The sequence below is a fragment of the Eurypyga helias genome, unplaced genomic scaffold, assembly GCF_000690775.1.
Source record: "Eurypyga helias isolate BGI_N326 unplaced genomic scaffold, ASM69077v1 scaffold16500, whole genome shotgun sequence".
Lineage (NCBI taxonomy): Eukaryota > Metazoa > Chordata > Aves > Eurypygiformes > Eurypygidae > Eurypyga > Eurypyga helias.
The window spans coordinates 2,108-29,774 of record NW_010226387.1 but is presented as its reverse complement, the minus strand read 5'-3'; the positions used below and the strand labels follow the sequence as shown (position 1 = coordinate 29,774).

The 27,667-nt window shown below is 38.8% G+C and overlaps 1 protein-coding gene across 1 annotated transcript; it reads right to left on the bottom strand.

Moving 5' to 3' along the window:
• On the bottom strand, positions 1-27,667 carry ESCO1 (establishment of sister chromatid cohesion N-acetyltransferase 1; the record flags this gene model as incomplete). Its single annotated transcript, XM_010153002.1, has 10 exons — positions 27,562-27,667; positions 27,159-27,357; positions 25,229-26,600; positions 24,489-24,600; positions 23,189-23,252; positions 20,935-21,049; positions 11,052-11,183; positions 3,083-3,172; positions 1,083-1,226; positions 1-188 (listed from the first exon to the last, which is right to left on the bottom strand). Coding segments are annotated over exons 2-10 (2,414 nt in total), but the record flags the coding sequence as incomplete, so codon positions are not given.

Sequence of the window (27,667 nt, the reverse complement as noted above, 5' to 3'; positions counted from 1 at the left end):
CTAAGACACTCTATCATCCGAGAGGCAACCTTCTTCCGACGCATCATGCTGAACACCCATATTCGACTAATCCCACAGATGGCAGGCTCTGGCGACGTCGAACAGCACCACGCTTTCTGTCGTTCAAATATGACTTTCTCGTTTTCTGAACTGACTTCTGGAACCTTCTCTTCTATAACTCTGTAGCCCTGCAGGTGATGTAAGAAAAAACGACATCTGTCGCTTTATAAAAGCGTCACGAACGACCGAACAAATTATTCTTGTGTGATTTCTTTCTCTTCCAACATATTTACCTGCTAAAACGCCTTACCAAAAAAACTGCACATTTCTGTCTCATTTTATTTCTCCTGAGCGTTTCAAAATTGGAACAGACAACCAAAAAACCCCTCTAAAGCCTATGCAATTTGAAATAACAGCAACAAATAACCCAATTATTATTATCGCCCATACTGAAGCGTTTGCCTCAGTTTCTCTGACTTGGACCGAGGTCGTTTTGCTTCTTGTCTGTTACTCCCAAGGGATGGTAGAACGCACCACACTTTACAAGGGAACAGACAGAACACGCAGCAAAGTTCTGACATCAGTTTTTAGTACTGTGACTGGCAGTACCACTTCCTTTTCTTGCTCCCTGTTCTGCTCCTGTTCGCTGCGTGAACTCTTGGTGATTCAACTCAGTCCTACGGAGTACCCACGTTTTCACTCGTGTTGTTGGATTTGTGCCGGGCAGGGAGCTGAATCTGCTTGTCAACAAGCAAGAGGAGAGCCGGAGCTAGCGTAAGAACAGGAGAGGAGGAAAAATTCCACCCTTCGGCCGTAGCAAGTCCTTAGATAATCAGGTCTGAGCCAGGTACGACACCACATGTGTGTCCCAGCTCAGTGTCAACTACACAAAAATGAGTCACCGTGTTTCAGAACGGTCTAACACCAAAAGTCTCTTCCGCCGCTGAAAAGGTGTGCGCGGAATGCTCACCTGCTACATGGCCAGACTCAAACTCCGAGGTAACTCTATAGTTTCAGACTGTATGGAGAACAGAGTCACTAAGCACTGACACAGACTGCCTTTCGCCTGCTCAGTCACTTACCCACTGGATATGTTCTGCGATTAAACAGCCGATAACTTTTTTGTCGTTAGAAATGAAGAGAAGAGTTTTGGTTCTAGAGTAACACATGAGCGGAGCTTGCTGAAAGCCCAAGTCGTTGTCTACCATCTCTCTAATTTCCTCCACCTGTCAAAATAAGTTTAAACATGTGTAAACACACATTTGTATGAATACATACATTTGCAAAAACCCACTAAGGTATCCAGAACACTGAATGCTATTCCAGAAGTTAAGGATTACCCTAAGTAACCTGCAACACGCTGGTCCACATACATGTTCCTTAAACACTACTCAGCTGGAAAGAAGAGACCGCTAAGCCATTAAGTCCAAACATCAATTAGTCAAAGGCTCATAGAGAGAACACAGATATTCAGAGGGTGGAGACTGATATTCTAGAAGTAAATGACTTCTCTGCCAGAGGTTGAACTAGCTTACTTTAACTACAGTTACTTTAACTGAAGTTAGTGCTGATCAACTGAAAATTGTGTTAAAAAAATGCTTTTAACATAGCTTTTCAAAAGCACAGTCTCAGTTACACTTTACTTTCTCATCTGACCTTGGGGTACCGGTCTTTTAATGACAAGTCCAATCAGCCAAGTTGAAACACTACGTAACTGTTCTTGAAGTCAGCCACCCGCAGCGGGGACAGCTGTAAATTCTCTCAACTTTAACCCCGCAGAACTCTACCCTAAATGACTTTATTTGCTATGCTCGTCCTTCCCTCTGCCCCACTTAGGTATCTTAAGTAGTTTTTTCCTTCAGTGTGTGCAATGAATATACCAAGGTTAAGATAATACCACCAGAGAAACAAACCTAATAAATAAACTTACCGACATTAAATATCGTAAAAAGAAAATCTATAGTTTCTTTTCAGTTCAATAAACTTAAAAAAAAAAAAGTAATCTATGTCAGGGGCAAGAAGACCCACTAGGGTCATGCCATCAGAGAGTGCCACCTTCGGCGTCAGTTCAGCCCCCAGAGGACCCACCCAACCTCAACCGCTCCGTCGTGACCCTGTGACAGTGGCACTGTAAACAACAAGTACCTATGGGTGGCAGCAGATCCCCGGTGACACAGAATCCATGCCACGCTACGGAAGCAACAAATGACATACGCAGGTGCACGGACACAGGCTAGCCAGCAAGACCCCGAAGCACCCTGCTGCTCTAAGTCTCCAGCAGTGTACTGTGCCCAAGTTTAGAGAGTTTCAAGAGAAACGTGAGACATGGCACAAACGGAAATAATCCAGAGGAGAGTATGGCAATCGGAGCGCTGTAAAGCACTATTTAGGGTATAAACTACAAAAACCCAACGCATCCTGTCAATCTCCTTAAGGTGAAACAATCAGAGTTAGTTCAGGCACAAAAAAGCTGTGGCAGAGGAAAAGAAGGATGTATTGGCAGTATGGATGGTTTGCACTAATGACCTTAAACTGCAGTACAGAGGTTCTGTTGGACGTTTAGGGATAATTTCCTAACGTTATGGATAGCGAAGCAGCGTAACAACCTCTGAAGAGGTCAGAAGAACCTCCTTTGGCAGAGCGTTTAGAGCTGATCCTGCTTTAGACACAGGAATGGAGTACGAGACTTGGAGGCAGCTTTCCACATCATCATTTAGAGAATGGTGCCACATTCGTGCTGCGTAATAACATCGATACATTTCGGTTTGCTTAAACATACCAGGAAGTTCGTATTACATGAAATATCTGGCAGAGAGTCAGCAAGTGTATTTGAAAAAATATGAAAAACCAGTTGGTTGATGCTCTTCTGCTCAGGACCACCCTATCTGTGAAGGGCTTCCAGCACTGCTTAAGAGTGAGGTGTCTGACTTGCGAGTGGAGAAAGCTACAGAGCCACTGCAGGACTGAGTCTGACTTCAACTGCTGGCACAGAAGGGAGAGAAACTTTCTACGGATGATCTCGTTACTTATGTTAAAATATCAAGCAAGGCAAGACAGACAAGGCTAGTCCTTTTCACCGTACCTTTTTAAGTGCGTACTTTGGGTCATCGGGAAGAACCATTATTATCTTTCCATCAGGATATTCAGCCAAAATTCTCTCCTTTTTCCAACCCTAAAGAAAACAAACACTTATCTAAACCATACACAAGATGTGCAAACAGCAATTTCATACGACTGTTCTAGACACTGAGCTTATGCAGAGACTTCACACTATTTAGCAGTTGCTTTGCTAGAGAAGGAAACTTCAGCTAGCTTTTTAAAATGAGCACAACAGACATAACGCGACCTCATTTCTACAACAATTTCTACAACAGCCTAACTGTATCTAGAAACGATTTGTGAAAGTGTCTTACAATTTCCCAACTACATGATTTTTTCTTTTTTCCCCCAGGACTGCAGTGCAAACTGAATTTTAAAACAGAAGCAGCGAACTCGGCTCACATAACTGATCTCCAAACCTACGTAACGCTTATTTTCCAAAGTCCAGCGAATGGGAAAACCCCTAAGTTTTATTAAAATATTTCTTTTGAACATAGTTACCTCCACAATTACACACTCAGTTTTAAAGTTTGGCATGCGAAAGACCTCCAGGAGGTTCTAAGTGAACTGATTGGCATGCAGTTGCCCAAAATGTAAGGAATAGTTTATTTTGTTACTGATCACAACTGTTAAAGCCACAAGAAGGATACTAGAAAAAATTTTATAACTACCTTCTAAGAATCTAATGGGGAAGGAGGCTACGTTGTGTGTATCTGAAGTATAAACATACTCAAAAAAATAGAGGTAATTAACTCGTCTTCAGATCCACACTCGTGGTGAATAATGAGCAGTACCTGCATGGAAAAAAACAAAACAAAAAAGCCACTTAAATCTAGTAAGATGGGACTGGTAGATATCAGAACTCAAGTTGCTTTGCTGGGACCTAAAAACACTGAATGCAGCAGTCACTTCAGCCACTCGAAAGGCTGACCTACAAGTCTTAGCTCAAAGCAACTTTAAATAAAAAAGCTTTTGAAGAAACAATATCGATGGAGTAATTCTCATTGAAATCTGTACCTTCCCATAAAATAGCGTAAGACCAAACAATGGAATTTGGCACTGAATGAATGCCACATATACTACCAGAAAAAAAAAGGCAAACTCAAGTGTTATAATGCTTGATCTGTATCTCGTGTTAATTGTGCTGATTTTACTCCCTTACCCCAAACAAGACATGAAAAGAATAGTTTTAGAAACGTATCTACTTGCTGGTAGCCCTGGAACTAGTGGAGCGTGCGTTTAGCACCTGGCGTGGCAACAGCTGCAACACAGACACCATTTCCAGCAGCTGCACTAAATACCAACACAAACCAAGACCCTGTTTGAATGCCCGTAGTTCATGGGCTGAACACAAAGGGCAGTGAACAGCAGTGTCACGTTATTCAGGTAAGCAGGAAAGCGTCGTTTGGGGGATCGTGGCACGCCTCTTGAGGCTGCCAGAAAAGGCGGCGAAAAATTCAGGCAAGGATTACTACCCTCCAACACCACCCTCTCTCAATTTTGTGTCTTCTGCTGCCTTTTGACTATCTGTTTGCTCTGCAAAAGCCTTCTAGAGCCTACTTTAAACCAAGCATGACCATCACTCAGCAGCCAAGTGCAGCGTGGTTGACCATCATCTCGTTGCAGCATCCAGAATGCTACAACCCTAATGCAGAAAATTCAACCCTAAATTTTAGGTTACGGTATATTCTGTTACCACCGTTAGCCAGGGATTTCCAAACAACGTGAAATCTGATGGAAGAAAATGCTTCTGAACAGCTTGCTGTTGTTAACCTTTTAAGCAACAGTCCAAAATTAATTCCCTAAAAATGCAGCAATTGACTCCCTAATACTTAGAACTCATTCTTTTCGCTACCGTCCCCCTGTTCATTTTCTTAAGTGACGAGTGTCGTACAGGGACCGACCATATTCACAGGAGAGGCAATTTCAACTGATGTATTTTGGAATTTATTCAGCAGTATATCTTTTAGAGGAAGCTTTCCAAAACGTTTCTGCAAACGCTAAGCTCATCCAAGAGTTTTAGCTCATTTGGTTTACATCAGAGAAGACATTTTAAAGTCATATTTCTTTGTTACTGAAGCAGCTCTAAGAGTTTCCAAAAGAAAAAAACTAATATTTCACATAAGCATCTGCATCTTCAGTATCCTTATTGTTCAGTCTCAGTCAGGAAGGACCCGTGCTTCCTTTAAACCAGACAAGTGGAAGTAAGGCACAAGATGGGCCACAGCTCTTTCATACTGGAACGTGAGAGCTGTTACATACACGCTGTGCCACAGCTTTGGCTGGCGCCGATCCTCTCAGATACCTACAGCACGCAAAATGTGCTTTACTACCAGCATCTTGCAGGTGGTCACTATTTTAATGCTATTAAAACACGGTGCAGGCTGTTGCATTTTGTTTCAATCACTGAGAACTCGCGCAGTGCTCCTTAAACCTCGGGCAGATGGCAAGAACACCTTACTAGAGTAAGGAAAGCAAGGGTTGCATCTGCAAAATGTAACATTCTTCCGCAGCGTCAGAAAATGTGCTTTTCCTTTCCTTATAACTGGCATTACTTCAGGGCACTAAGACTTACGTAGTGTTGAACATGATGCCCAAGCAGTGATACACACTGCTTGTGCCCATGTTCCCAACACGATACGTCCTGCAAGACCTGGAGTAAGTAACAACACGATTGTACCACTCCTCCCTGATACTGGAAGTCTGTGCCCAACCACAGATTCAGTACAGCCAGCAGCAGCAAGGCACATACAGCCTTATCAGCACAGCTGGGCAGGTTGGTGCTGCACAGGGCCCCAGTCCTGTGTAGTAACTGCTGGAATACCCTCCTCCCCTCCGTGCCATGGCTGTTTATCCTACAGGTATTTCTGTATATCCTACAGGTATTTAGTGGGGACATTTAGATTGGACATCAGCAGAAAGTTCTTCCCGGAGAGGGTGGTGAGGCACTGGAACAGGTTGCCCAGAGAAGCTGTGGATGCCCCATCCCTGGAAGTGTTCAAGGCCAGGCTGGATGAGGCTTTGAGCAACCTGGTCTAGTGGAAGGTGTCCCTGCCCATGGCAGGGGGGGTGGAACTAGATGGTCTTTAAGGTCCCTTCCAACCCAAACCCTTCCATGATTCTATGATTCTAATAGTTTGAGACCATAAAGCAACTCTGTGATGAACAGTTAAATAATTTTTAATCTAACTTTGCCTCCCAATTCAAACGAGATTAAGGACTGCTTCTGCTTGCTTATTAAGGTGCAATAGCAACAGAGTTTACAGAAGAAAGAAATCATTCCCAAAAGGTGCAGTACAGCCAGGCAGTTGCTACTGCATCACAAAATAGTACAGACAGTAGTTACAACTGCACTGGGTGGTACATGGCTTTCACTGGACATTATACATTAATATAATGAATTATGTGGAATACAGTTGGAAAGATGGCTCCAACATTAAATAGCACTGTAGCTGAAACATTCAGCACTCAATTTCACGAGTTATGTTCTGCTTTTAGTTTAAAATACTACCTGATACAGATTTGCCTTTTAAATTTTAAGTTAGAAGACACAATAGACTGCTTCCCATGCTTTACAAGTTCTTATGTAAGAGCAGGCAATGGGACAGCAAACCTGGTGGTTTTCCATATTCCCTTGTCTATACTCCTTATTTCCCAAATAATTACAAATACATGAAAATCAGTGGTGGTTTTTATTGCTACCATCTTTTCCTCTAAAATATTAAGGTAATGAGGGAAATGTGGTCAGTACTGTGTAATTCTTGACCTTTCTGATTTGTAAAGTTTTCCCCTAATAATCAAGTTCAGTTTTTGTGCCTTGGTGTGAAATTTTTTTTACCCTTGATCATTTCTAGCAGAGAAATGGTCTCCTGCATTCTTTTTCCTAACTCCTTCAAGTTAGATACTCTGCCTCTCCTTCCCATGCGTGTAATACGGAGAATGAGGATTTGACTGTAGAACACATTACGAACCTTGGATGTAACTGCTAAATACTACCCTCTGTTAAAACCAAGATGCTTACAGAATATTACTTTTAAATTGTACAGATGTATCACTAAACCACAACAGGAAATAATGCAAATCAAGACAATCAGGAAATCTTCCTAAAATGACATGAACTTCACCATCATCTTCAATCCAGATATACTATTAACCTTCGCTTCCATGAAGTTACATGTTGCTCTTTTTTTGGTTGTTTTAATCTGAAAATCCTAAGAACCTCACTGAATGGCTTGGATGCAATTACAGCAGAATCACTATTTTAAACTTATCGGATTATAAATTAGCCCAAATAACAACTTCTTCCACCTTCTTCAGCTCAAGATATTTTTAACTAAGAGGATGAGCTTGAAACACAAACACAGGAACTGCATTCAGATCAGGTACCTGAATCCACAGGCATTTCCTAACTTAAGTATTTGGCTTTGCAACTTAAGGCATCATTAAAAATAACATCTTGCTCTTAGAAAAATTTTGCAGAAATACTGAATTGCTACTGTGTGATGTATCACAGAGAGGACAGAGACCGTGTGGTGGCACAGCCAGAGGGTTTTATAAAACTGAAGCAGGTATCCATCCCACTGGCGTTAACGCCTGATGTGTATCTCACCACTCAATGCACACACATCCTAGGATGGCATATTTTTTCTAGACTTTCAGATGTCTGAAACCAGAAGGGTAGTGAGACAGATTCCTACATTCCTCTGCAGCAGGGGACATCGCCCACACTAATCTATTCCTGCTCCAGCACTACCTTCTTGCTGATTCAATCTGCATGCTCCTATTAACAGCAAATGGCACCCTTCAGAAAACTTCTATCAGTCCTCGTCAATATTCTGTTCCTAAATCCAGAAAACACCATTAAACTTGCCAAACTTTCTGCACACAAGGCCTGCAATTTCCCTCCTGTCTCTGTCAGCCATCCATGACAAAACAAGTATCCAAATCCCATCCTCTTGTTAGCCTATCCTACTTCTGGGGGCATCGTGGAATTGCTAGAGACCTAAAAAGAAACTTTTACTACAAGAAACAAGCCTTAAAAAATACCAAACAAAACTGTGTTTCATTGAAGATGGTAATTTATTATTTACACGCAAATTATCTTCTGGCTACTCAGTACTTTCAAAAAAACACAAAAAGCAGCTGCCTGTAGGTGGGCAGGACACTAACAACAAGGCCATTTTCACAGTTCACAGCAAGGAGCTTTAGCATGATCACAAATATACACTTTCTTTCTGTGATCCTGTGAAATGAATCCACAATAGAACTACCAGGCACCTAACAAGAGACACTCAAAAGGGAGAAAAATGAGGAAAGGTCTATCTCAGTCTGGGACTGCATCATATGGCATGAAGAATGTGAATGACAAGAGAATGAGAAAGGCTTCTAAGAAACCTTAGGATGGCCTCCAAATCAAGACGAAGCCAAGTGTATTAACTACATAAAAAAGCCTATCTGGAGAGCTGGTGAAGTAACATACCAAGGGTCACCAAGACCAGATGTTCAAGGATCCGGAAGTCTAACCAAGAAGTTACTGAGACTTCCTGTAGTATAATTTTTTAATCCCAGGATGCTACTGCCCAGTTAACACTTTCTGTCAGGGAAAGCAAAGTAGTTACAGCCACGACACGGTAACTAAATATAAATATCTAGAAACCAAGCATCTCACACCTCCAAGCCGTCCTCCCAACAATCCCCACTGGAAACCTCCTAACACAACCAGGATAACTAGAAATCATCCTTGTGGCATTACTGGACGACTGAGAATTAACAAGTAGAGATTTGGTGTACTAATTCACTGGCAAGAAGGCTTATCTAAAATTCTAATTGTTTTCTGAGAGGAGGTGAGGATGTTTCTGTCACAGACATTGCCACAACACAATCAACCAAGAACCACTGACTGTGGGCCAAATGACTAGTGCTAAAGACTTACCTACTTGGCATGGCAAAGGCTATTCACCCATGCAGAAAACAGAGCGTCCATCAAATTGTTACCAGGAAAAACAAACAAACAAACAAAGGGGCATTTCAAGACTCTTCAGACTCCTTCCTTCACCTCTTACTCTTCACCTCTGTAACAGCTTCTATTACAGAATAACCATCTAAATCCTCTCTCTGTAGCCATCTCTGTGTCAAAACCTACTAATCTTAAGAGATTTCAGAGAGAGAACTGTTTACTGACTGAACTGCCAATACAAAGAATTAGCTTGAGTACACACTGAAGTTTTAAAAAGATGCCTCTGCCAATACAAAGAATTAGCTTGAGTACACACTGTGTGAAGTTTTAAAAAGATGCCGAGCAACTGAGAAAAAACAATAGTGGAAGTTTTTCTCAAATTAACAGCACACCTAATGTTATACTTCGTTATCTAAAACTGGTTTAAGGCAGTCTGCTCATCCACTTTCATGTTAAGCATGTTGTTACTCTACACATACATACAAGTGAGAATAAAGAATTAGCTTGAGTACACACTGTGTGAAGTTTTAAAAAGATGCCGAGCAACTGAGAAAAAACAATAGTGGAAGTTTTTCTCAAATTAACAGCACACCTAATGTTATACTTCGTTATCTAAAACTGGTTTAAGGCAGTCTGCTCATCCACTTTCATGTTAAGCATGTTGTTACTCTACACATACATACAAGTGAGAATTTTCAGCCCTTTCAAATTTCAAAATACTCAAACTTCAGAGCAGCTTCCTACCTACGTGAACATAGCAGCTTCAAGTAAGGATTGAACTCATCTGCCAGCTTCTGTCCAAAAGAACTAACACCATCTTCTGTAAATTATGCTTACAGCTTTGGTAACATTCAAGATCTGAAAGTACTTGGGAGTGGGGCGGGGAGAGTGGGAAAACGACAAAGAGGAATAAAATGAGGAAAACAGATTACATGCTGCCATTATAACGTACTGCATTCCATCACACTTTCTGCCCAGTCTCACCCTACAACGTAGCTAATGTGTGCATCAGAAGAGATCTAGCAAGATGTCTTGGTTATTCAGCAAAAACTAACCAAGAACAGAATACCAAAACTGTTTCCCAGATGGTCTGAAACACTTCAGCTATGAAGACACAACTTTATCTTTGTATACAGTGGGATAGAATTGATGTTGAGATTTAAGAGTAGCCCAACAGCCATGTGGTACCTACATGAAATGGTGGCCTCAGTTCAGTTATCCTGGAGGTCTTATCTACTCGAGTGTAGAGTACTGAAGGTAACATGTGTGATAAAGAAAATAGACTTTGTGGGTTCTATTCTGGATTTCAGACATGTGAACAGATATTTCCTGTAAGTCTTGTAACATCAGCTAATTTGAAGTAGCTGATTTTACAATACACTTTAAGTTGTACAAAACTTCAAATCTGGGCTTTAATATGAGAGATACACTCAGATACATCTAATGAAGTTATGGGATAATGCTTTGGACTTTAAAAGATTACAGTCACACTGTAATTTCAGTAAAGATTCGATATACTATGAAGTTGTATCAGCTGGATTCCTAGGCAGCCTCTCTTCAAACTATACATAATTAAGAAAGACTAATTTAGAAGTCATGTAAGATTACACAATTACAAAACCCAGTACAATCAGCTCTTTATCTGACTATTAAGCCAACCACTGCAAACACCAGTTGTACTGAAACCTGTATTTAGCACTTTTGGAACAGTAACATTTCTTTGTCTTCCTATCACCACCCCCATCCCCCAAGATTAAGGGATTGTAACAGAAAGAATACGATGGCAATGAAACACCACTATCCTAATAAATATTTTTATACATCACATATAATGTGTCTACCGTGGCTCTTGAAAACATTGCTTTCCCAAAGGGGATTATTCGTGGCCTACTGTGATACTAACCTATTAAAACACGACAATGCAGTATGAATTGTAACCAGTACGCAGCAAATAAAAGGTTATGTTTAGCTCTTTAAAGAGATAAGGTTTTCTTACCACATATTTTACAGCACTTATGAACTGGTTATGAAACAGCAGATGTTGTGTTTCATCCTCTGGATTTGACGCAGTGTAAAGCATTCCACAAATATTACAGGAAATAGCACCAAATCTCTTTTGTCCTGCATCCTATTAAAAAAAAGAAGAAAAAAAGAAGTATTTGTCAATTGCAAGCACAGTAAATGCAGTTCAACAGAACTTTAATCAGACATGCCTTTTAGAGCTGATATTCTGGAAACTCAGAGGCTAAAATGGAGTGAAACAGGAGAAAACAAGCACAGAATTCAGAATTCCAACTTTCAAAAACCCACGCAGCCTCAAAAGTCACAGGCAGCAACAATAAAGCAAACTACCCAAATGTTAAAATTAGCTCCCCCCCCCATTAGTTCTGAACAAATTACTTCTGTTTATTTTACGAAATATAAAGAACAGATGATTCTTCCTTTGTTACCCTATTTGAAGTAAATATAGTTATCTTCCACAAAGAAAATTCCCACTTTCAAAAACCCACGCAGCCTCAAAAGTCACAGGCAGCAACAATAAAGCAAACTACCCAAATGTTAAAATTAGCTCCCCCCCCCATTAGTTCTGAACAAATTACTTCTGTTTATTTTACGAAATATAAAGAACAGATGATTCTTCCTTTGTTACCCTATTTGAAGTAAATATAGTTATCTTCCACAAAGAAAATTCCCACATCCAGCCTCACACTATTGGGTTTTCCCTACAGTTCTGCTGCTGTCTTTTGGTTGTGAGCTGCTCTGAGGTTGGCCAAAAGGTGAGCCATTTGCCTGAACGTTTGGAAGGATATTATAAAGAACCAAAAATTGCAGAATTGTTAAGATCAGCAATACATCTGCAACAGTTGATCACCACCTTCTAGGTTTTTACAAAACCCAAGTATTTCAAGGCAGTCAAATAGCATTATGGTTTTTTATCCTTCTCTTCATTGATTAAAAGCCTCATTTAATACACCATCAGGACTTGACACTTAACTCTTAATTGGAAACAGCTAACTACGCTTTTTGATATGCTACCTTAAATAAAAGTTAGGAACGCTGTGCAATTTTCAGACTCTGGGTAGCAACTACAATACAAATGGAAGAGGATACCATTTTACTCATGATTCTTCAGGTTATCCTTCTACTCTATAACCAACCATCAGCACATTAAGGCTGCTACTCAGTACCTACTGCTTTGCTACTTATTCATACAGTGCTGTTAATTTGGAAGCACACTCAGAGGAAGGAGTCAGTGCCTAACAGAGTGGAGCATCAGGTGCAGTGGGTGCCTTTTACAAAGATCAAAAGAATACCAGTTAGACTGAAATCTCAGCCAAAACGGCGTGTTTTGTGTTACAGTTTAAAGCCCAAATACAGGGTTTGGTTTTGTTTTGTTTTTTTCTTATTCAACTGCATTTGGAAACTGAGTTTATTTAAGCAACAATAAATGACACTTTTTATCTATCTTAACATACATCACAAGTAAGAGAGAAACAAAAGTTATACTATAAAATAGGATACTACATAAGCAAAGACTTCAGGGTGGGTTTTTTAAAGGAAACTGATCTGTGTGCACAAACTGAAAGCGCAAAATTTGCAAGAAACAGATCACCTGAACTTAATTTTGTTTTCTAAGAGTTGAAAACATTCATAGTAAAAAAGCCGACTTTACAGACGAAAGCATTCTGCAACACAGCAAAAGCCTTTATGAATCATTTCTTATTCATTCCACCTTCAAAGATATGTTTAAGGAAGTCTACGACCTAGGTGACAGCTCAGTTCTCCATAAAACAGCAACTTATTTCAAACCAGCATTAATGAAATCTAAAATGCAGGTATCAGTTTCTTCCCAAGAAGAGACTAAAGGTACAACCAGCCAGGCAAACTCAAGAGTTGAACTTCTCTTTAAGAGCACATATATATAGAACTGAGCCAAAAGGAAGAAGGTGAATCGCAGAAGTCACTGCTTTAATGGTACGCCAATTTATACATTCCTACTGTATACAGAAGGAGAAACAGGAGTATGCTCGTTTTTTGAAGGAAAAAGGAAGGATAAAACCTGAGGCTAGATTTGCAAAGTCAAAATAAGATGACGTTTTTAAAGGTGTAAAAACTGAATCCAACACATTTTATTTTACCTGCATACTTCCTTTAAAGCAGCAGTATAGTTCAAAAAAAGTAGGCACCTGGCCACCAAAATATACTGCATTTCAAGGGTCTACACATGAAAGATGAAATAGGAAGGATGATGTATGGCGATTATCTTAAGATGAACCCATTGAACTGAGCTTAGTAATTCCTATATTGAAGATGAAGACCATATCCCCTCTATCTAGGGTAGGATAAATGAAGAGCAAGTCTACTTTGATGCTTGGAATATACTTCAAAAAATGACAAGTAAATTAGAAAATCAGCTACCTAAAGCAACTCTTAAAATATTTAGCAGGTATCAGTACAGCAGTAAGTCTCATGAAACAATTTCTGGTCAAATAATCAAGAAGCTAAAATATCTATTAGTTCACTACCAAAAATCTCAAGCCTACTGTATAGGAAGTCATCAAAAAATCTGGGGCAAGGATATGCTCAGCTCATCCCATCTTGCCTTGTAAATACATACGCTGCTTTGCAAGTCTCCAGGAAGAGATTTCCCTGAATAGTACAGCTCTATCATATTGTAGAGTTTGACTTTCTTGGATGTCACTGATATCAGTGAATTTAGGTTTTTGTGAGGGATTTTTTTTTTGTTTGGATTTTGTTTTTGAAAGATTTCACTGATATCGCTATTTTTACATGCTTTCAGTTGTTATCAATGGGTTACACACAGAGGTTAATACTAAAAACTTGGTATGTGAATATCAGAAAAAACCCATACCGTAGTAATCTCAGGCAATCTTTTCAACTCTGTAGCCCCTAACAAACACTGACTATACTTCTGAATAACTATTTTACAGTATTCTGAGGGTAGTAAAGAAGACAGCATTTTTGTGTAACTGAAGTACTATTTCAAAGCCACACCACAAGACATACTGCTTCAGGGAGTAAAAAAAAAAAAAAAAGGCAGCTCTGTAAATCCAATGCAGACTACAACAACAACAACAAAAAACAGGCATGGAAAATGAACTCAGGAATTATGAAGAATGCATGTTTGTACCCTAACGAAACATCTACAGAATCTGACTATTTTTAACCTGATGTCATTGCATAAGCAAAAGTGGAAAGGACATGGATCAAGAGGGAAAAAGTGCTCACAAACAATACTACTGCATTAAAGGTTGCCAGTCCTTCCCAACAGGGAGGAACAAAAACCAAACCAAAACTAAAAAGAAAAAACAAAACAAGAACACCTTATGCACCACACATGAGACTAAATAAAACCTGAAGCTCTGATTTTTGGGGGCGGGGGGGAGTGATCTTCTCGGCACACATCAGATAGGGGGTAGTAGAGAATAAACGGTTGACTTCCCACAACTAGAAAAAGATGCAAGAGATCTGACTCTCAGAGCTTAAAGAAATGTTTTGCAAAGTAATACTTAGGAATATGTGGGGTTGCAGGCAGAGAAATGTGGTAATCTATTTAAAACTCAATTTTCTAAACAGGAACAAAAAAAAAGAGCAAGGATAGTTTAATTTCCTAAGCAAATTCTGCCCGTGTAGCTGGCGGTTAGGCACAGAACGCACGAGATGCAGTAGTACTTCAAGGCTAACTGTAACTGTACAACAAGTTGCCTTAATCTCCAGAAGGGTTTCTTAATTCTGTGTTAGACAGAAAGAAAAGTCTTACCAATGTCTTCTTTGAGAAGGTGCATGTCTGCTGATCCTCCATATGTGGAATAAGGAGCCCTGCAAGCAAAAAAGGCATTTGGTGCCTCTGTAGGAGTGAAACGGGGCCTTTTTTTTTTTTTTTTAATCTTTTTGTTGTGTTTTTTTTTTTTTCCCCCTCTCTCTTCAGGCACAGGTTGGGTCACCTCCTTCTTGATTACCGAGTGTTAGTTAGGGGAAGGTTCTCTTTTCCCCCTAGTCTTTTCACAGAACAAGAACTAAAACCCAGCCACAGAAACAGAGAGGCTGGAAAGGGAACGTAAGAGGAACAGGAAGGAATAACACAAAGATTTTTTGGGCTCTCCACAGAAAATTTAAAGGTCAAAGAATGCTATTGCAGTGAAAGATGCATTCAAGACTAAAGCTGATGGGTAGATCCCCTTGCTGACCAGGAGGATCAGAAGACATGACCCAACTCAGAAATAAGTTTCAATTCAAAATGGAAACTGAGGAATTTAACAAAAAAACCCAAACAAAACAACCACCATCCAACCAACAGAACACAACCCCATCATCAGTACTCGTCTTTCTGAAAAGCTATTTTAGCTATAACAATAAGGATGCAAATCAACGTTTTCAGAACAATGATGTATCTAATTTTATTTACATTTTTGGAAAATGAAAATGAAAGGTCATTATCCATCATGAAATGATGTCCTCACCGGTCATCAGCTAAAGCAATATGAAAAAAAAACATAGTTAAAAACCAAATCTGTACACTATTTACAATGGAAAATTAATCTGTTCTCAACCCCTGTAAAAACACGATTCAAGCATATTAGAGTGTTACGGTGTGTGCCGATTTTGGCTGGGATAAGGTTTATTTTCTGCAGAGTAGCTGCTATGGGGCTGTGTTTTAGATCTGTGACCAAAACAGGGATTACATAGGGATGTTTTCGTTACTGCTGAGCAGTGCTTACACAGAGTCAAGGCCTTTTCTGCCCCTCACCCCCCCCCACCACGGAGTAGGCTGGGGGTGCACAAGGAGCTCGGAGGGGACGCAGCCAGGACAGCTGACCCCAGCTGACCAAAGGGATATTCCATACCCCATGGCATCATGCTCAGCATATAAAGCTGTGGGAAGAAGGAGGAAGAGGGGGACATTCTGAGTGATGGCACTTGTCTTCCCAAGTAACGGTTAGATGTGATGAAGCCCTGCTTTCCTGGGGATGCCTGAGCACCTGCCTGCCCATGGGAAGTGGTCAATTAATTCCTTGTTTTGCTTCGCTTGCGTGTGCAGCTTTTGCTTTACTTGACTGTCTTTATCTCAACTCCCAAGTTTTCTCTCCCATCCTACTTGGAAGAAGACGAGCAAGCAGCTGCACGATGTTTAGCTGCCCTCCAGGGTTAACCCACAACACATTAGTAATAATCTCAGCGTTTGAATTCCTGTGTCAGGTGCCCAACTAACCTTACAAAACATTCTCACCCTCAGAACAGAGGACATCAAACACAACCCACCTGAATTTGCTAGAGAAAGCTGGGTTACTGCAGTGAAGTAGAACTGGGAATGAGTGGTAATAGGAAAGTATAGCCGTTACTGCCCCCCTAAGAGCAGAGCTGTCCCAAAGGGTAAGATTTGTGTGTGAAGAAAGGAAGAGTGACTGCTCTCAACCAGCAAATTCCCTCCCCAGTCATTTATGCACTAACCACTGCTTTGTTTTTACTGGGATTACAGGAAAGAAAAGAGGCAGTACTTAACTAACGTGAACAACAACAGACTGCCCAGCAGCCATTCTCTGATTCTGCAGAGAAACTGTCAACCAGACTATACCAGTTTAAGGAAGAGAACAGCAACTTTAAATTATAGCTATGCAACTTCATATGAAATCACTTTTACGCTACTTATATCCAAAGAGAATTGTGTTTTCTGCTTAAATCAAAATCTTTCATATATTACCTATTTCAGTCAAACAGTCTATGTTTGACTATGTTCAATTTTAACTAAAATAGATGTAAGGAAAAATTCAAGTATTATATCCGGATGTGTAAACTGAATGAGCGTGCACATCGCTTTGACGTACAGCACCAATTCAAACCTCAGAATCACAAGCATCTTCCATCAAGCAATCCTGATCCATACATTTGCTGATGCTGATAAAGATCGCCTACATTTAATCATGTTTCCTTGCATCGAGGCATTAACTCGCATCTCTAGAAAGGCAGAACAGTCTCTATAACTCTAAACTATGTTTTTCACACTTCAGTGATTTGTTTTCACCGTTCATTCTTCTTACACATTCTTTCCTAAAATTGATGAGTATCATTTTCAAAAGACTAGCTTAATTTTCAAAGGAACACATCTCCTTAGTGGCATAAAATGAAGAAGTATCCCTGTACCTCATAGGTCATTATTTGGAACATTCCTGTGTAGCATTAATGCTTTTAGCAATTCCTGTTGTCATGGTTAAAATTCTGTCCTAGATCTGGCAGGCAAGCAGAATTTTTACAAGAAGCAAACAACTGACTTCCCTTGTCTTGGATATAAAGCATATCTCATTTTATGAAAATTGAAAACATATGCTTTGCACATTTGTATTTCTTTCCATTTCAGAAGTTGAATATGAAATAATTTGTTCCTTTAAGTTCTCATATTTGCACATCAGATACGAGTACTTGGGAAGTAAAAAACAGTTTTAATGCATTACTCTAAAAATATGGAGCTTCATGTAACTTAACAACGGAAAATTTAAATGAAGTGTAAGAGGGTACAGTTCACAAATATTCAGAACAGACTACTTCTCTAAACACCAAGATTTGGAGCACCACATACTTTTAGCCTCAGTCTTAATTTCTCTCCTCCAGAAAAACAGATCATACTTTCCGAGGTCTCAACCTAAATCTCTGCATGTCACTTGGAACACCACGGTTGCCCGTCACTGTTTGTTTTACAAAGCTTGTGGCAGCACTAGATTCCTTCCTCTTTTCAGTGAAGTTCTACACTCTGAAGTGACTTGTTTCTTAAGATGTGTGACAGCAAGCAAATCTGAGGAAAACCAGAACAACTCATCTTTTGTCTTAGCTGTACCTCTACAAAATGAAGATAATTTTATGTTTGAAAGCTGCTCGGGTAACTAGATGATGTGTACCAAGACAGAGAGTGGTCCAAGTACAGCTACTAAAAATTTCTTCTACAAACAGCAGCAGTCAAATAGTCTTTAAACTTGGTAATTATTATATTACTTAAGAAATTAGAATATTCATCTATTTATTATAGCAATCACACGGGAGAAGGAAGGTAAGATTTAAGGATTAAATATTAAAAAATAAGGATTTTATTAAGGATTAAATATAAAAAAATACAGCATGTTGTGGAAAACAAAGACTAATTTTACCATAACACCTCTCTAAATATAGCTCAGGAAAAGAAAAGGTTAGAATACACAGACAGTATTGTTACATCACAGGCTCTGAAGCTCAGATACTGTAAAGACAATTAAAAGGACAGATGTCAAATGTAAACATAAAAGACTAGGAAAATTCAGTAGCAAAAATCCAGCAAAACAAAAATAGTGATGAGTCAAACTGAAGTCACACTGGTTTTTCCCCTTTGGTTACAAAAAGAAAAATGGTTCTGTATATAATTTAAGATGGATTGGCTTGACAAAAGAATCAGAACTCACAATTCAGAGCCCAGAACTGCACCCTTCAGGCATTTTACTTTTTTTAAAAAGTGTAATGAAGTGCAAGTTAAATGTTCCTTGCTAAGAATAAAAGTGTGACTTCCCAACTTTGTTCAAGGTAAAGAAGAACCATCAAACTGGTTCTCTTCAGAAACCTGAAATAAAAATGATTTACAGCTATTAACTGTAAAATTTTTACAGACACTATAAATGCTAATTCAAGTCATTTGGCTGTGTGTAGTAAGACTGCCCTCTGTACAGGTGAAATTTCAAGCTGTACAGCTTTTATATTAAATGTATCTTTTCTCTGTTCTCAGAGGATCGCTACAGAAGTACATAAACAGCTTTGAAAATATGCCCTAAAAAACAGTCCAGCCATTCAGAATCAACATTCAAGAAATTCACCATGGTTTTACAAACAACACTATTAATTACAAAATGTACCTTATTTTATCACATGCATTTAATCCCCAATCTTTTGAGTATTTGTACCAGCAGAGCCTGGTACTTCAGAAGTTGAAGTTAGCCATTTTTCCCCTCCAGATGCTTGCACAAACTACTCCAGACCTAACTATGTCTCATCTCCACAATAACCAATGTCAAGGATAGTATTTTGCAAAATTGCTTAACGAATGTTTGGGTTCCTCTGTATGTTTTGACAACGCTAAAAGCAGTTCCTCCCTTCCCCGCCCTCACACACACACCCCCCACAAAGAAGAATAACCTTACCCAATTCTTTCTGGGTAAAGAGCACTACAAGTGCTACCAAAATGCCCTTTCAACACAACAAAAAGCCTACTCTGAACTCAATGAAATCCAAGTGAATTAGATGTGTCTGAAGTGCTGAAATATACTAGATATTATGAAGCTGTTACTTCCCCATTTCAGAATTAAATACAGTGCTCACTTGCATTTTCCAGAAATTCACACAGCAGACAAGATACCAGGTCTCTCCCATTTTCCCTAGCTCTTCACTGATGACCCACTCTTTATATTCTGAAATTTTGCTGGGTAACTTAAAATTTTTAACTCTTGAATATCTAGGGAAAAAAAAAATACTCTCCTAATTTGGGCTGAAAACAAGAATACTACCAGCACAGTCACTAAGTTTCAAAAATTCTTTGTACTGTAAAGGACAGCTGTACATACTGTAAAGGACAGCTGCACAACCTCTTTTCAGTAGCTATCCAGAAAGTTACCTATTTCTTCTTGTTGAAGACCTAGCAACTCTTCAGTCAAGTTCTATTACTGTATGAGCAAAAATTAGGTTAGCTTTACTGAAACGAAAAGGGATATTCTTACAGTCCTTTTAATATAGCTAAGATATTTAATCATGTATTTTAACTCTGTTGGTAAAATGAGTTTCAAAGAGGAAACAGCTGAAATATTTCATAAATGTTAGATACAGTTTATTTATCATCCTGTGACTAGGCATTCAAGTGCCTAGATTCGCACCACTTTACGCAAATCAGGGCTACGTTCATCAATTTAGTTCTCAGAAGCTTTGATTTTACAATATTTCAGTGTGGATATAAAAGGGTATTCAGAATTCACCTGGTTCTATTTCAGTGGATACTTTCGTAATGCATAATCCATGCATTGCATGAAAAAAATAAAGGCAAGTTAGCAAAACCACCAGTTCTATGTGAGAGAGGTAATTTCATTAAGCACCTTACTAGAGTCTTCCTTCCTAATGGCTTGGATTCCTCTCACGCTGTAGCTTCCCAGCTCCAGCCATTCATTTCTCAAGGATTATCTGATGTGTGGATTATTAAAAACACAAAACGAAACCCAACCAAAACCTCTGACTGTTTCACTACCAAGTTCTGTGTTTCTGCAAGACAGAAAAATGACTGTGTGTCACTCCCTTCTCATTTTGCATTTTCTAGTTTTAGGAGGTACACCTGCATTTGGCAGCTAAGAGCAAATAAGGGTAAGGACAAATTACCAAACTAGTACTGCTGCTTAAATATTATGATGAAAATGAGTGCATCCACAGGAAAATCTTTGTCTCAGAACACTGGAGATTTGAATGATGCAGGAATAAATCTGTTGATATTAATTTTGCACACAATCTGCCAGATGCACGTCCCCGTGTAATTCTGAAATGTTAAGAAACTGAGATTTTGCATGTAAGGCAAGTTCATTCTCCCTAAAACACTGTATCTTTACTGAACAGCCATTCTATTAAAAACAAAATAAAGAAATCTGTTTTAACGCTTAAAGCTGATTCTTGTTAAGGCTCTCTGCCACCACTTCTTCCATCAACGCTGAATGACAATCTAGCACAGCTTCTACTTTCAGAAATCATTTACAACGGCAACAGTCATACACCTAAGTGATGATTTTTAGACAAGTTCATAAAAACACAGCACTGCAAATTCAAAAGTAATTTCTTCAGGAAGCTTTAAGTCTTACTGAAATGGTATTACTTACTATGATCAGCTGCTTATCACTATCTTTTCCTGCTTCTTTTAGCTTCTGAATATGTTCCTCAGATGGTAGGAAGTTACTGCATTTTGATGCTAATGAAGGATTTGACAATGGAACCCTTGAAATATAAATATATTTCATGTTAAAAAAGGGACTGCTTACACACATCATCCTAGATACTCAAAGCCACTGTGATTAGTATAACTAAACTTTAGCGAGATGCAAATCTGAGTTAATTACCCAAAACACAGTCCAATATATTTTGATTTGTAATTCAAATGGAAAAATAAGGAAATAAAAAGATTAACAAAAAAAGAGAAAATTTTATGACTAGCCTAATTACAATACATTTTTTAATGGAAAAAAAATTAAATTTCTGATCAAGTGAGGTAGGTTTGTCACACCCATTAACACAAGCATTTAACTGGGGCGTTTTCAGAGCGTGACTGATAGTGCCTAAAGCTACTTATCTCCTACGTAAGCTTTAGGTTTCTAGTTTTAGGTACTATACATCAGGCTGTTAAAGCAGATCATGTAAAGATTCCCACAAACGTGAGTAGGAAATATAAAACAAATGTCATCAAGCTCTCATAGTCAATTCAAACTTATTCTCTTGGCAGTGGAGGGAGGGAGGGAGAAGAGGACCTGAGGAATAAATGGATGGATATCACTGGAATCTCTCTCACTCAGTTTGCTTCCCCTTGTCACGACTGAAAGAAACACTGTAAAGTACCATAAATACATCACCAACAAAGTTGTTCTATGAACTTGCTACTATATTCAGGGGAAAAATAACAGTAAGTCCAGGTTTAGGTAAAACTTGTGGAGATTACCAAAACACACAAAAGCATTCATACTTCAGCTAGGTATTTACAGAATTTCTGTTTCTGAGCAAACTAAGGACACAGGGCCAAACACTTAATTGTAGCAGCTGCTGTAGTACATGGAGCAGGTTAATTCAGCAAGTTTTTTCAAAAATAGAAACTCTTGCCAGATATTTTTAAAACAGCTTTTTTTGTGCTACATCGAAGCTAATTTTTTTTTTTTAATTCCTGTCATGTGCCCCACAATTTGCATTAAGTAGCTACTTCAAGGTTTGCCTTTTCCCACTGCAACCTTTTCTTACAAAGCCCTAAAGAGCTATGCTGCAGATATGCACATTACTCTATCTTATGGCAGGAGTACCACAGGAAGACTGATGGCTTAAATCTTGGATAGCATATGGAAACCAGGGCAAGAAAGCTCTCACAAGAAAAATATGTATCCAAATAACATTGGACACATTATGGGCTTGTTCTGCTAATAAAGTTAATAAAATTGAGTAGATACCACAAAGCTGTTTGGCAGTTGATAACAAAAATATTAAAACACAAGGTTATTGTAACGTTCATTGGAAAAACTAAAAATATTCCTTTACCTAGTTTAACATGTACCTTACCACCCACTTTCTGTGAAATTCCAGGGTAGGGGAGTTTCAGTATGTACAAAAGGGCTGGTTAGTCAGAACTGTTAATCTGGCCTCAGAGAGATGTACTAAAAACGTGCAGCGTAATTTCTTCTTGTCTCCATTACGAATACAGAAAACAGTATCGATACACTAACTACTGTGCCAACTACGTTGCTGCTCAAGACGTCAGGTACCAAGAAATTACCATCTTTAGCTTGTCATTGGCTAAAAACAGAGACTACGTCAGAATTTTTCAAAAACTACAACAGTCAACATGATCGAGGATAAAACGTAAATTTGAACTGTCAGTAGTAAGAACAATTTTTTATACGGTAGCTGATGCCTTCATTTCACAGTAATCACAAAACAATCCCAAATTGAATCTCCTCTTCCTCACCTAAGAAAATTTCGTATATACAAGAGTCCCATAATTTAACCATTAGGAAACTCTCCCAGAAGTAAGTGAAATAACTCAGCAAATGAAAATCATATGGTAATCCATTCCCATACTCTTTGGTTATCATCTGATTTGAGGAAGAGACCACTTAGAAATATTTTCCCAACCCTGCTAAATTCTACTTTTTAAAATAACTGTGCAGTTACAAATATCTTCCTTAATAATTTTCTTAACAAAATAAAACCATCCCTTAATAACCGGGTAAAATGAAAGCCTATTTTTATAAAGGCCAAGTCACTTACTTGAAACTGAAATTTGAGGCTGGGACACAACAGAACAGTTAGTCTTATAATGAAACCTCTCCTAACTCCATGGAAAGTTACTGTAATTTCACAATGTATGAAACACTGTACCTGCTCTCAGTTTCAGAAGTTTGATTTGCAAGTGAAGTTTGCGTCAACTGCTTGGGTGCCAAATCTACAATTAATCAAAGATTATAACTTCATTATAAAGTTTTTACTTGGAAAAGAAATTTGAGCTACACAAATAGCAATTTGCAAAAGCATATTCAAGACAAGGCTGCAATCTGCTCATGGCCAATAAAAAATAAAGATACCACCCTGAAGCAGTATTCCGGTGTCCCTCCACATATACTTAAAAAACCACGTTAATTTTCTTCAGCATTTCCACAGCAGTTCTGCAGAGCAGTGTGCCAGCAGCTAGCAAGGCCAGTAGTGAAACTACATAGGGGTTTAAACCTGTTTACAACACCACCCATACAAATAGCTCGATGTACAGTATTAGATGTACAGTATGCCTGCACCCAAGGTGTTTCTGTAACACTTGAGCAAAAGAAACAATCAAGAATAGCAAAAGAAAGAAAGAAAGAAAAGAAAAATTTGCAGTCTCTAACAGTACAATCAGAGTGTTTTGCCCTTCAAAAATACTCTACGATGGCAGGAAAAAAACCCAGTAACTATTTAATAAGGCTAATTAGTTAAACATTAAAAACCGAACAAAACTCAAGCCAAACTAAAACCCACAGCAAACCGAAAAACCAAAGCAAAAGGATGAAAAATCAACAGGGAAATTAATGAAGAGATATGCTAGTGGACCACTGACAATATTTCTCAAGTCAAATGTACTTGAGTCAAAATATTCACACTATACTCAACATAAGCTTAAACAAACTACATTCCCAGGCTGATAAATGAACACTGGGTAATAAAAACAGGAGAGTGATTACTCAATAGTTGGGTCAAGATCACGTAGAACAATTGAGGAGAACAAAATGCTGATACTTTATTCAAAGGAAGCGCCAACCAACAGAAAATCCTTAACAGAGACCAGTCCAAGAGAAGAACCCAATTGAAATACAGAAGTTTTACTACTTTATTATGTGGAAAAGGAATGGTTGGGTTTTTTTCTGTTTGTTTGAAAAGTTGTCACCTCAATTTTACTCAAATGGAGCACATTCAAGCGTTAAAATACTCATGCACAAAGCACGCAGATGCACTTAAAGCCGAGCTGAGTAGACAACCAGACACCTTCCTTTCCCACTACACAGCCCAAAGATAAAAGGACATCTGCTGCTACCAAAGTGGCCAGGGGTGCGACACACAAAGAAATATGAAAACACTCCCCTGAAAGGAATACTTATGCTGCCCACATAACCTGTCAGAAAAAGAGGAAAAATTAGTAGTAAACTGTTACCTTGAGGTTCACTTTCTCCGGGTTCTTTTTTCAATTGTTTCAGTGGTTTAGGGGCTGTAGTATTCTTTACTGGCAAACTTTCTGGATGTGATTCCAAATGTAATCGAAAGCCCTAAACAAAACAGAACGCATTAAGTAAAAAAAAAAAATTAACTATTTAGTGCCTCTAAGCTATCAGCAAAATCACAGAGTTAAAAAAAAAAGTATTAACATCTTGAATACAGTACCAGTTTTCTGATTCCTACATTATTTTAAACAAACAGAATGCACCTGATTAGCTAGCCCATATTGAAGTCTGGGGTATTCATTTAAAAAAACTAAAATCTTTTTCATTTTATATATAAGCTTGTCAAGTACTTCCTACAGAACACCACTGTCCTTAAAATCTTAAATTTTAATAGAAGCTCGTTCAGATAGAGAACACTTTTCTCCTCCCCCTTTCATTTCTTTTAATACACCTTTTATGAACAGAACAGCTTAAGTCATCAAAAAGTGTCCACGTGATTCTGTACAAACTCTGGCTCCAGCAGGAAATTTTATCCATCAACATTTAGTTAACTACAGAACTTTGGAGGGTGGAACAGATTTGTTTTCCAGCTTACTACCATCCCACCTATGACAACGTGCCAGTAACAGGGTAAAATAAAGACACTGTTAAAACAAATGGAGCACGGCATTCTCAGAAAACAGAACAGATTTAGAACACCCTCCCACCATACACCATAATTAAAATGACTTACCTCATCTGGTCTTGGCTCACAGAAATGTTTTGTCAAATTACACAACAAACCATTTTCTGCACCTCTCTTTGTGGGCTGTTTTATGTCTAATGTCACTTCTTTAGCTCCAGCTCTTTCAGACGAAGGATCTGACTTCTCCTGCACGCGAGCTGCGCTTTCCTTCTCAAGGAGTCTCGTTACTGACAGCTTGTCTTCTGCCTTCGAAAGCTCTGCTTCTGTAGCTAAGTGACTCACCTCCGAAACTTCACGGTAATCGTTTAACAAAGCAAGCTTGGGGGCATTTGCAGAATTCAAGCTACTTTGCTTCAGGTTGCTAGCTTTCAGTAATTTAATTTTGGTCCATTTAGAGTTTTTGTTTGAGTTGTTGTTTCTACCGTTCAGAGTGCATTTGACAGGCATTCCTTTTTTGCTAGGGAAAAAACGTTTGCATTGAGTACTCTGACTAGGTTCTGTCAGAGTAAGCACTTCGCTTTGTTGAAGCGGTACGCCAGCATGCTTTTCTTCTGTTTTGCTATACTCGGCACTAGGGGAATCTTTTTTCACCTCTACTGTATCTGACTCAATCTCCCCTGCGATTTCTTCACAAAGTTCCAGGATGCTTACCCTTTTGGATTTCGCATCGTTCTCTGGCTGATCCACCACGTTTGTTTCACTTACAGATGGCTGTGGAATCTTTTTTGGTTTCGTACTGTTTTTTACGTTCTGATGAATTTGCTGCTTTTCCTTAGTTACTGTCTTAGAATTTGGCTTAAGAGAATCTGTTTCCACTTTCTTTGTGTTGCTAGGAATAGGAGATACAGGGCCCGTTTGGTCTTTCTTAACTTCCTCAAGACTCCCATCAGGACATAATGATGACCCATGAAGGTTGTGTTGTAACCTGCTGGAATTATCATTTTTATTGTCTGCTTTACATTTTTTCTCTTTCAGAGAGCTGACAACTTCGACAGGTATCTCTTTACCCTCATTTGTATTGTTGGGTTTTACTTTTGTGGGTTTCTGTTCTGTTTTCTCTACAGCAGATTTTAATACTTTTGCTGCAACACTCTGAGCAGGTCTCTTTGCCTGGGTACTTTGTTTAACTTCCAAAGCTTTTTCTTCTTTGACATCTCTGCTGCGCAGGGATCTTGCTGGTACATGTACATGTGTTAACTGCTGCAGTCTCTGTGATCTCCTCATTACCGGCTCATCAGGTGCAATTATGCATTTTGACTTAGGAATTTCTTGCACAGTTTTTTTCTGGCATACCTCCTTATTTTTTGTAGATTTAGGCTGCTGTTGGATCTTTTTATCAGGTATTGTTTTATTATTTGAGTTGAATCCTGATGATCTTGTAGTCATGCGCGTTCCTACTTCAGGTTCATTGATGTTGTCACTGCAAAATTAAAATAATTATTTTTTTCTGCATCCAGAAAGTAGAATTTGTCATAAGACTTGTCTTATTCCAGCTAGCCTCTGCCTCTAACTTTTTTCTTTCTTTTTTAAAACACTAGATCTTACACACTCAATCCTCGTATAAGAATTTTGTCTAGAACCAGTCTAAGAAGACTTCACTTCCACCTGGTTACCCTTAAGTGTAGTACTTAATGGTTTCCTATGCATGGCAAGACTGAACTATGAACCCCCGATGAATGTTTTTAACATCTCTAGCAGCTTTTAATTGCTGACACTTGTGGCTTTCAAATGAAGTATTAGGTTATAAGGTTTTACATTTATTTTCACTTCAGAACTTTCTTGGAGGAAGTCTTTTCTCCAAAACTAACATAATTCCAGAGAAAAATAACGTAGCAGGTATCATACTTCATGATTTAAAGTTCATCTTCCCACCAGTACTATTTAGCTGTATCTTTTACTCCTTCTTCTGACATTGTTTTTGCACAAATTTGTTCTAGGAAGATAATCTAGAACAATGACATATCTTTTTGACACTGACCTGTTTGACTTGACAGAGGTTTTGAGTACAGTTTTCTCCTGCACTGCACACTGCTTAGGCTTTGATTTACTTGACACATGTTTTGTATCTGACACCTCCTTTTCCTTCTTCGCCGATGACGGTTTGTTGTTTTTGTCCAGCTTCGGACGTTTAGCAGAAGGCTCTACTAACATAGACTTCCTTTTCTGAGCTGCCATTTCTGTAAAACACAATAATTGATTCAGCTTTTAGAGTCTCTGTCAACTGTTGTTACGGTGTCAGTAAACATAAACAAAGATTTGCCAGTTTTACAAAACAAGGTAACCGATATTTGCTTTCCCTTCTAGAGGAAGACCATGCTAACTGTGATCAGAAAGCAAATCATCAAAGCAATCTCAAAAGAAATTACATTTGTTTTACTTACAGGTTTTTACAAGCAGCAATCGATGTTTAGGCCAAAGTAACTTATCAAGGTGTGCCAAGAGCATTCCTTATGTATATGCTTACGAACAGGATGTTTCATGCCACCT